The sequence below is a fragment of the Oncorhynchus nerka genome, linkage group LG18 (assembly GCF_034236695.1).
Source record: "Oncorhynchus nerka isolate Pitt River linkage group LG18, Oner_Uvic_2.0, whole genome shotgun sequence".
In the NCBI taxonomy this organism is placed as follows: domain Eukaryota; kingdom Metazoa; phylum Chordata; class Actinopteri; order Salmoniformes; family Salmonidae; genus Oncorhynchus; species Oncorhynchus nerka.
In genome coordinates this window covers 22,318,362-22,330,245 of record NC_088413.1, presented here as the reverse complement: position 1 = coordinate 22,330,245, position 11,884 = coordinate 22,318,362, and the positions used below count along the sequence as shown (strand labels likewise).

Sequence of the window (11,884 nt, the reverse complement as noted above, 5' to 3'; positions counted from 1 at the left end):
ACTTCTCCCTACACCACAGTACACAGAGTGAGATCCATAATGTGTTCTCCATTTGAAGGCTGGGGGTGCTGTAAACTCAGTCAGGATATTTGTAGTTTATATGTCAATTAACAGGATCCCCATTTATTTTAGCAGATACAAAATTGGGTCCCTGTCAATTCACACATACATAATGTTTGTTTTTCACTGATTAGAAACTAAAGCTGGAACAAGTCACATGGTGGCCAATGTTGTGTGGATTTGACAGTTTCCCCTTCACTGTGGTTGACAGTTTAAAAAATAGTGACACTACCATTAGTTACACAGACGTAGGACAGTGCAGGGACAAGACACAGAGTTGAGGTTAGAAGTATAAGTTACTGTATTTCACCACAAGTGTTTAATTATGTCAGAGGGAGTCTATGAAATCCCAGATGGATTTGAAGAAGACGAGCCTGATGCAATGAAGAACACAGACATTGATGGAAAATTATATGCCAACGTAAGAGCCTTCAAGCCCAGTCCAAGACATGGAGTTGTTGCTTCAGGTAAGATTCCATACGCACACGCACATGCACACACTTACTTTAATAATTTGTGATTCAGCACATGTTCAGTGGTGGAAGAGACCCTCTGGAGTTGCTGCAGTGTGTCTGGGGCTGCTGTGTGTTCTCCTACTGGCTGGGATCATAGTCCTGTCTGTCTACTGTAAGTTTAGTATGTTGTCACTGAGACTTAAGTAGCCTACTTAATTATACTTACTCATTAATGGTGTTTTAGTTACAAGTTTGATGAACTTTTCCCTTTTACAGATAGAGTCATTGATAATCACAACTCAACACAGATATACCAGCTACAGACCAGTTACAACAACCTGACTAAAGAGAGAGGCCAGCTACAGACCAGTTACAACACCCTGACTAAAGAGAGAGACCAGCTACAGAGCAGTTACAACACTAAAGAGAGAGAACCTGACTAAAGAGAGAGAACAGCTTCAGACCAGTTACAACACTCTGATTAAAGAGAGAGACCAGCTTCAGACCAGTTACAACACCCTGACTAAAGAGAGACCAGCTTCAGACCAGTTACAACACCCTGAGTAAAGAGAGAGACCAGCTTCAGACCAGTTACAACACCCTGACTAAAGAGAGAGACCAGCTTCAGACTAGTTACAACACCCTGACTAAAAGAGAGAGACCAGCTTCAGACCAGTTACAACACCCTGACTAAAGAGACTAAAGAGACCAGCTTCAGACCAGTTACAACACCTGACTAAAGAGAGAGACCAGCTACAGACCAGTTACAACACCCTGACTAAAGAGAGGACCAGCTTCAGACCAGTTACAACACCCTGACTAAAAGAGAGACCAGCTACAGACCAGTTACAACACCCTGACTAAAGAGAGGGACCAGCTACATTCTGACAGAGTTTTTCTTAGCGGGAGGCTTTCCAATCTCAGTGAGTAAACCTACAGTAATAAATTATTATTATTATCGTGTGTCTGTATTTTTTCATTAAGTATACATCGTGATAAGTTGAAGGAAATTCATGTTTTCATCTTGTAGAACAAACCTGTCCTGAACGCTGGCAGAAGGTTGAATCCAGTTGGTACTTCCTGTCTACTGAGACTAAAACCTGGAAGGAGAGCAGAAAGTACTGTCTGGAGAGAGGAGCAGACCTGGTGATCATAAACAGTGATAAGGAACAGGTGAGAGAGAGAGAGAGAGAGAGAGAGAGAGAGAGAGAGAGAGAGAGAGAGAGAGAGAGAGAGAGAGAGAGGATATGGATGTGCAGGCGGTAAATATGATCAAACATATACGCATAAATATTTATCTTTCTCAACAACAGGAGTTTCTCTTCAACATCAACAAGGGAGTCTGGATTGGTCTGACTGACTCTGTTACTGAGGGGACCTGGAGATGGGTGGACAGAACCCCACTGACCACCCGAAGGTAATATACTACTGCTCTAATAACACTGACCACCCCAAGGTAATATACTACTGCTCTAATAACACTGACCACAGTGATATCTGACTGTTGTTAACCCTGTAGGTACTGGTATTAACCATGGTATCTGACTGTTTTTAACCCTGTAGGTACTGGAATTAACCATGATATCTGACTGTTGTTAACCCTGTAGGTACTGGTATTAACCATGATATCTGACTGTTTTAACCCTGTAGGTACCGGTATAAACCATGATATCTGACTGTTTTTAACCCTGTAGGTACTGGTATTAACCATGATATCTGACTGTTGTTAACCATGTAGGTACTGGTCTCCAAATCAGCCTGATAATGGTGGTGGCAAACCAGAATATGGTGAGGAGGACTGTGTTCAGATACATGAAGAACAGAGTCCTCGAACATCATGGAATGACTTGTCATGTGACAGCAAACTCAACTGGGTTTGTGAGAAAGTGCTTTAACATCACCATGACAACATTCTGTAACACATACAGTAGCCTACAGCGCACACAACTTCCTCCTTCATTCTCTCGCTCTCTCTCTCACGCACACACCCTCCTTCACACACACGCACAAACACTTGCATGCATGTACACAAACACACACACCTATTGTTGTATTTGTTTGAAGTATCATATTAATAAAAGTCCTACTTATTTCCTGTTTGTAACTTCCTGTGTACCAGTAGTTATGTTTCACACATCATCAGGTTCAACTTGAAGTCAGTACATTTGACTTTTCCATTCACATAACTTCCAATTCAAAAATATTCTACAGATATTTACATGCTCCAATTTAGGCCTGGTGATGACATTCTCAACAGTACCAAACCACCATTACATACACTGTATAGGAGGTGACTGTATCACCAATCAATGAGTGTAGTAGAGATATCAAAGGATGTTACTTAATAATATTTGACAGTCAGTCTTTGTTGTCAATTTACATATAAGCACAATATCAAATGCTCATATTTGACTGTTGTTCCCCCATATGGGTCCCAAAAGAGTGAAGTGTAGTGGATATTTTCAGTGGTTCAACCAGCTGTCACATTCAGGTAGCCCATCATTGGGCCAGGAACCAGGTTGATCCTGAGATGACTATTTGAAAAACTGTGCCCTTAAGCACTTAACCCCCTGCCCTCTGGATAAAGCCGTCTTCTACATGGCTAAACTGTAAATGTAGAGGAGGTGGGGGTTACTGTTATGATCTCATCTCTGGTGCAGTTTGTAAAATCTATTGTCTGGACATTATAATGACCCATGTTTGTAGTCCTGGACCTACTGAACATGTTGATGTATATTTGGGAGAAAACAGAGGGTCCAAATCAGCAGAAAGATGAAAGGAAGGAGGAGTTCTGGAAACTCCCTGAATTATCTTGAGGCTGTTACATATGATATTTAAAATATGTTAACAGCTAGTCTTTGTTCTCCACTTCCCCTCTATGATCTATATCTTCCTGGTATGATAGTGTCCTGTCCATCATCACAAATAGAAAGTCAGGTTCCCTGGACAGGAGGACTGTGTTGAGATATACTCTGGACAAGATGACCATGTAGAGACATGGAATGATTTATATTGTGCTGCAGAAAATGGTTCAACAATAACCACTGGAACAATCTCTCACAAGCACAGACACAGTATGCCAACTTGTTATATTTTTGTATTAGCATAGCCACAACTAACCGTGCCATTTTGTTGAAACTTCCCTAGAGTTAACACCTACAGCAGTCACACAGACAGAGACACACAGATGACTCAGAGACAGAGATATCACTAGAAGCAGAGACTTAACGTTTTGTGGACTTGCAGTTGATGTACGACGCCTCCTGGTGGCCATGTTGGAAGACCACCACATAAATTCTAGAAGCAGAGACTTAATGTATAGTAGACCAACATAGAAAGAAAGACCCAGGCATTGTTAAAGATGTAAAAGGTAATTTATGCTGAACCATATATGAACAAGAAGGTCAAGTTTGACAGAGGTGAGATGGAGGAGAGGATTGTGGATATCTATGTCAGTGCAGATACCCTGAGAGACGGTGAGACCAGCACCAAGAGAGAAGAGACAGCAGACTCTGCTCCTAATAATGGACCAGGCGACCATCACTCAAGTAACAAACACACACACACACACACACACACACACACACACACACACACACACACACACACACACACACACACACACACACACAATATATAACAACGTAAAAGTATCTTATTTGTTTCCACAGAGCCTGATAGATCAGGCAAGAGACCCTTCCTAGTTGCTGCAGTGTTTCTGGGGCTGCTGTGTGTTCTACTGGCTGGGATCATAGGCCTGTCTGTCTACTGTGAGTTTAGGTCCAAGTTCATTGATTATCACCTAGTTGTAAGACGTGCTGGTTATTAGGCCTATTTACCAGGTGTTTTACCTAGTAACTATGTGTTTATACTTTGTAGATAACAGAGTCAAAGATTCTGATGATAAAAGGAACAACTTGTTCCAGAGTTTGTCCCTTTATAAAATCAACACAACTGCAGAGAGAGACCAGCTACAGACCAGATACAACAACCTGACTAAAGAGAGAGACCAGTTACAGACCAGATACAACAACCTGACTGAAGAGAGAGACCAGTTACAGACCATATACAACAACCTGACTGTAGAGAGTGACCAGCTACAGACCAGATACAACAACCTGACTAAAGAGAGAGACCAGCTAAAGACCAGATACAACAACCTGACTGTAGAGAGTGACCAGCTACAGACCAGATACAACAACCTGACTAAAGAGAGATCAGCTACAGACCAGATACAACAACCTGACTAAGGAGAGAGACCAGTTAAAGACCATATACAACATCCTGACTAAAGAGAGAGACCAGATACAGACCAGACACAACAACCTGACTAAAGAGAGAGACCAGTTACAGACCAGATACAACAACCTGACTAAAGAGAGAGACCAGATACAACAACCTGACTAAAGAGAGAGACCAGCTACAGACCAGATACAACAACCTGACTAAAGAGAGAGACCAGTTACTGACCAGATACAACAACCTGGCTAAAGAGAGAGACCAGTTACATACCAGATACAACAACCTGACTAAAGAGAGAGACCAGCTACAGACCAGATACAACAACCTGACTAGAGAGAGAGACCAGTTACAGACCAGATACAACCACCTGACTAATGAGAGAGACCAGCTCCAGACCAGATACAACAACCTGACTAAAGAGAGATCAGCTACAGACCAGATACAACATCCTGACTAAAGAGAGAGACCAGCTCCAGACCAGATACAACAACCTGACTAAAGAGAGATCAGCTACAGACCAGATACAACATCCTGACTAAAGAGAAAGACCAGATACAGACCAGATACAACAACCTGACTAGAGAGAGAGACCAGTTACAGACCAGATACAACAACCTGACTAAAAGAGAGACCAGCCCAGACCAGATACAACAACCTGACTAAAGAGATCAGCTACAGACCAGATACAACATCCTGACTAAAGAGAGAGACCAGCTACAGACCAGATACAACAACCTGACTAGAGAGAGACCAGTTACAGACCAGATACAACAACCTGACTAAAGAGAGAGACCAGCTCCAGACCAGATACAACAACCTGACTAAAGAGAGATCAGCTACAGACCATATACAACATCCTGACTAAAGAGAGAGACCAGCTACAGACCAGATACAACAACCTGACTAAAGAGAGAGACCAGTTACTGACCAGATACAACAACCTGGCTAAAGAGAGAGACCAGTTACTGACCAGATACAACAACCTGACTAAAGAGAGAGACCAGATACAACAACCTGACTAAAGAGAGAGACCAGCTACAGACCAGATACAACAACCTGACTAAAGAGAGAGACCAGTTACTGACCAGATACAACAACCTGGCTAAAGAGAGAGACCAGTTACAGACCAGATACAACAACCTGACTAAAGATAGAGACCAGCTACAGACCAGATACAACAACCTGACTAGAGAGAGAGACCAGTTACAGACCAGATACAACAACCTGACTAAAGAGAGAGACCAGCTCCAGACCAGATACAACAACCTGACTAAAGAGAGAGGCTATCTTCAGGCAAAGCTTTTTGTGATAGGTGAGATATAAACTCTGAAAAATTATAAAGTAAAATCAACAGTAATTATATATCAGTGGGTTTATGAGTATGAAGATACTGGCTATGTTTCTCAATGTGTTCACCTTTGCTCTTCAACAGAGCTTCATTTTCAAAAGGGATGGAGAAACTTTGACTACAGTTGTACTTCCTCTCTACTAAGAAGAAAACCTGGGAGGAGAGAGGAGCAGTCCTGGTGATCATAAACAGCAGAGAGGAACAGGTGAGAAAGAGAGAGAGAGGCAACATAACCAACAAAAACAAGTCACAACGCAGCTCTTTCGCACGCTGGGTATGTACATAGTCAATGGTAGGCTTCGAGGGGACTCCTATGGTAGGTACACCTATAGCTCATCTCTTGGCAGTACTACTGTAGACTACTTTATCACTGACCTCAACCCAGCATTGAGGTCAGTGAGTCTCTCAGAGCGTTCACAGTCAGCCAACTGACACCCCTATCAGACCACAGCAAAATCACAGTCTACTTGAACTGAGCAATACTCAATCATGAGGCATCAAAGCCAAATGAACTGAGTAACATTAAGAAATGCTATAGATGGCAGGAATGCAGTTTGGAAACTGTAAGGAAGTGCTATTTCTTATGCAGGTGACCAGCCTACTGCTATTACATTGCTATAACTGAGACAACGTATTTTCACAGTAAAACATGTTAGGTCCCATACAGGATAGCTCCCACACCCCCACACACAGCACACACACATTACACACACTAACTGCCGAGGACACACAGATAAGACATACACCCACACATTGGGAGGAAGAGACAGCCTTGACTTACAGGAACCAGCGCACACACCTAATCTCCTTTCTAGCCGAACATTGTGTGACTGAGGACAGCGCACACACCTAATCTCCTTTCTAGCCGAACATTGTGTGACTGAGGACGAGACCCGGAGGAACGACGGACGGCTCAACAGGACCAATCCAAGAAGACAACACCTCAACTGTGGCCAATCAAAAGCCAGAGACTTTCAGACTCAACCCACTTTTTGTACTGTACTTAACATGCTTACAATCGGTTATCGGGGCTCTTTCTGATGGTTCCTTTTGGGCCGAATGAATGGGCCCGTATACGTTGTACCAGATATCTTTACTCTGAATAAACTGTCGCTTGTCATACAATTGACCACCTTGTCCGAATCGATCCTTGACCGACTCGCCCTATCTACATATCCCACTATCAACAAAATGGTAGCAAGAGGATGGTTAACTAACGACCCAGTCCAGTGGGTGTGAGGGGGCGAATTGGTGAAAGGACGGTTCGCGGAGGACAGGTGAAGACATTCGGGGGAGGACAACAATTCTGCTCAACTCGGGAAACTGATCACAAGGGTCGACCTTAAACAAGGTAAGCAAAACCTGTTAAATCAAACTTTGCATATTGTCGTATAGTCTATCCAAATTTTGATCAGTATGACCGAGTGAGTATGAATTCTTGACTAAATTTATATATACGAATGACAAGTTAACGATAGTGAAGTAAAAATATGTGGTATTAAATCTGCCCGATGGCCTGTCTGAGAACAGTAGGGGATAGATTTAATTTGTATTTCTATTTGTGTAAATCTGCCCGATGGCCTGTCTGAGAACAGTAGGGGATAGATTTAATTTGTATTTCTATTGTGTAAATCTGCCCGATGGCCTGTCTGAGAACAGTAGGGGATAGATTTAATTTGTATTTCTATTGTGTAAATCTGCCCGATGGCCTGTCTGAGAACAGTAGGGGATAGATTTAATTTGTATTTCTATTGTGTAAATCTGCCCGATGGCCTGTCTGAGAACAGTAGGGGATAGATTTAATTTGTATTTCTATTGTGTAAATCTGCCCGATGGCCTGTCTGAGAACAGTAGGGGATAGATTTAATTTGTATTTCTATTGTGTAAATCTGCCCGATGGCCTGTCTGAGAACAGTAGGGATAGATTTAATTTGTATTTCTATTGTGTAAATCTGCCCGATGGCCTGTCTGAGAACAGTAGGGGATAGATTTAATTTGTATTTCTATTGTGTAAATCTGCCCGATGGCCTGTCTGAGAACAGTAGGGGATAGATTTAATTTGTATTTCTATTGTGTAAATCTGCCCGATGGCCTGTCTGAGAACAGTAGGGGATAGATTTAATTTGTATTTCTATTGTGTAAATCTGCCCGATGGCCTGTCTGAGAACAGTAGGGGATAGATTTAATTTGTATTTCTATTGTGTAAATCTGCCCGATGGCCTGTCTGAAAACAGTAGGGGATAGATTTAATTTGTATTTCTATTGTGTAAATCTATCCATTAAAACCGGTAGCGGCCGGTCTGTCTGTGTACAGTAGGGGATAGATTTAGTTTGTATTTCTATTGTGTAAATCTATCCATTAAAACCGGTAGCGGCCGGTCTGTCTGTGTACAGTAGGGGATAGATTTAGTTTGTATTTCTATTGTGTAAATCTATCCATTAAAACCGGTAGCGGCCGGTCTGTCTGTGTACAGTAGGGGATAGATTTAGTTTGTATTTCTATTGTGTAAATCTATCCATTAAAACCGGTAGCGGCCATTGCATCTCCTACTGGTCTGCTTGCTGGGGAGAATGAAGATTTGTGTGTGTATGGTGTAAATTGAAGTTTACTGGCGTAAATGAAGATTTGTGAGACTCAAATCGTGTGCATGAAATACGCTTGGTATTCAGTCGGGGACTAATATCGGTATGAATGAGGTCGGGGACCAAGCGAGTGTGGTACATTAGGTATTTCAGTTGGAGCTATTACCGGTGAGAATGTTGAAAAAGTCGCAGGCTTGCTGATGAGAGTTATATTACATTACATTACATTTAAGTCATTTAGCAGACGCTCTTATCCAGAGCAACTTACAAATTGGTGCATTCACCTTATGACCTCCAGTGGAACAGTAGTGCATCTAAATCTTTTCAGGGGGAGGGGGGGTGAGAGGGATTACTTTATCCTATCCTAGGTATTCCTTAAAGAGGTGGGGTTTCAGGTGTCTCCGGAAGGTGGTGATTGACTCCGCTGTCCTGGCGTCGTTATATCATAGAATATTGAGGGGGTGTGCATGACTGTTGGAAAAGGTGTTAAACTCTATTGACGTAAAATTCTGTGTGTAGATTTATATTATGAGGTTTGAACTATACTAATATTGTAGAATTACATAATCAACATCTGAACATACTTACGTTAAACATTAATTGAGCCACTGAGTAATAGATAAGATATACACTAGGTACGGGGCGACGGGTGTGGTCGATGTAAGACGGGAGTGGTGTTCTAACCAAGTGCTGAGAAATAAGGTAGATTTATTTTGTTCTTTTAATTAATTTACACAGGTACTTCCCGGTTATTGATTTTGGTTTGATTGTTCAGATAACACCACTGAAATTAAACAGGAGGTTAAGGTATACTAACATTAGAATCTGTCTTCATTATGGGGAACAATGAAAGGCCCGCAGAGGGGATTGCAGGCTGAGGTTTTTATGTTAAAGGGACAGTGCACGTTTATCACAGTTGTGTGTGTGTCTAATGGCTGGGGATTTAAGAAGTATTTTTGGGGAGACAATTTGGAGAAACACGAATAAAACATGAAACATCGAGACAAATTATTTGAGTTTGAGGGGATTATCATAATTATTAGGTTTTGTTTTTGTAGTAAACGTTTGGGTTAAGGGGATTTCCACATTCCCAGAGACATGGTATTTTACAGATAGGGGAAAAGGCAGACGGAGGGGCCCTCCCCCGCACTGCAGAGACCTTGAAGGTTGGAGAGAAGAGAGGAGAGGTTTTGTAGGTAAGGTTGTTACCTGGGCAGAGCCAGGTATCAAAAGGGGGATGGGTAAATTGTGGTCTAGGATAGGATGGGGCCTATTGGATAAGAAACTAATAATAAAAAAAAAAATGTAGCTAACAAATGGGCATAGAAGTTAAAGATATAATCAGATAAAACATATGAGAAATTGTTTGTTAACCAAGCCTGTATGTCCAGGATTTTATGCATTACAGGTGAACTACAGGTGAAGTCACTCAATCCAGTCCCAGAGGCTTGGGGACCATGGTGACACCCAGAGGCTTGGGGACCATGGTGACAGCTAGCTGAAAGAGCTACCCAGATTCATATCGCACGGCGGGAGGGTAAGACACATTTCACTGTCGGACAATAAACAGTGTTCGGGAGGAGAACTGGAATTAACAGAATTCCGGGGGCCATCTCTCGAATGAAGTAACCCTCCCTGTCCTGTCACCCCTGTTTTTGTTCATAGAAGTGAAGATGTGTCTGGCTCTGGCTAAGTGATGTGTATTTTGTTCCAAAATAAGCATAAGAGATCCCTAGATCTGGGTAGACAGGAAGTTAGAGTAGAGATTACATGATAACCGACTTGGACAGTTCTAGGATTGGAGAAGAGGGTATCCTTATAGCATGGGGATCCCATTAAAGGTGGATAGGTTTTCCATGATATGGGGAAACCTGGGAGCACTGTTGAACTTTGTAAAGGTGATGAAATCCTACTAACCATCAAAACTATTAAGCTCTCTGATGCAGGCACTTACACCCTCGGACTACAAAGGACGAGGACAGACATGATGGGTGTGTTTTCTATTAAGGTACTGCCAAAACCAGAGGTCTCAGACGAACCGGACACACTCCTCTACCACCACTGTGTTAAAAATACCATTCAGGTAATTAATGTTAGAGACTATTTGGCTATTGATCAATTAGGCACTGAGACTGGTTTTGATGGTAGGGACAATTTGTGGCTGTCTTATATGAGGTACACAGCTAAAACCCTGAGAAGAAAGGACTGCATTATTTGTAGTCATGCTAGACCTGTTCTGGCTACACACCCATTTGCTGTAGGAGAAGGAGAGGGGTGGTTGTGTATTCTGAGAGGTTTTTACCAGGTTCAGCCCAATTCAACCCTCTGTTCCTCTTTGAGCCTTGTGTTTCCTGCAGTACCTCCTCATCGGGCCTCTTGGGGTGTTGAGGCATATGGGGGCAATTACAGTTGCATCACGGGTACAGGTAATGGCATTGATTATGGGAGATTGCCTGAAGCTGATTGCAGTAGTAACATAACCATTAATTCCACTTGGCCAGTTACAGGCCTAAACCAAACTAGTGGTCTGGCTGATGTGTGGTGGATGTGTGGAGCCAAAAGAGTGCTGAGACCCATTCTTAGAGGAGAATGGCAAGGTACGTGTGGTCTGACCAGTTTGATAATTCCACTGACCATTGTTGATGTTACTGCTGAACAGCTGTTGGGTTCTGTATCCAGGGGACCTGAAAACATTCCATCCCATGGGAGACATAGACGTAGTGCTCCATGGACAGAGGATGTAGTTGACATACACACTAACCTGTTGGGAGTGCCAGTGGGGGTTCCTCATGAGTTTCAGGCCTTGGGTAGGAATGATGGACTCTGGCACTTACTACCTATTATGGGTCCAGCCATAGTGGATGCTAGACAGACTGCATGGATTAATTATATCTACTATAATCAACAGCGTTTTGTGAATTACTCCCGTGATGCACTCACTGGTATGTCTGAACAGCTTGAGGCCACATCTGGGGTTTCCAGACAGAATAGACTTGCCTTGGATATGCTTCTTGCCAGTCAGGGGGACGTCTGCAAGATGTTCGGTAAACAATGTTGCACGTATATTCCTAATAATACCAGTCCAGATGGTAGTATATCTAAGGCGGGCTTGATGCACTATCTGCTAAGATGAGGTCCATGGCGGGGGTGGAGGAGTCTGACTGTTCAAATGAGTAGGGAGCCTGGTTAGGTAAGT

The 11,884-nt window shown here is 42.6% G+C and overlaps 1 protein-coding gene across 1 annotated transcript; it reads left to right on the top strand.

Annotated features, from left to right (window-relative positions):
• Window positions 1-200: 200 nt before the first annotated feature.
• LOC135561605 (C-type lectin domain family 4 member F-like) lies at window positions 201-2,603 on the top strand. Its single transcript, XM_065003316.1, has 7 exons — window positions 201-527; window positions 586-687; window positions 792-928; window positions 1,342-1,438; window positions 1,546-1,688; window positions 1,829-1,932; window positions 2,254-2,603. The coding sequence occupies exons 1-7, from the start codon at window positions 386-388 to the stop codon at window positions 2,408-2,410; spliced, it is 882 nt and encodes a 293-aa protein (XP_064859388.1). The 5' UTR covers window positions 201-385; the 3' UTR covers window positions 2,411-2,603.
• Window positions 2,604-11,884: the final 9,281 nt, after the last annotated feature.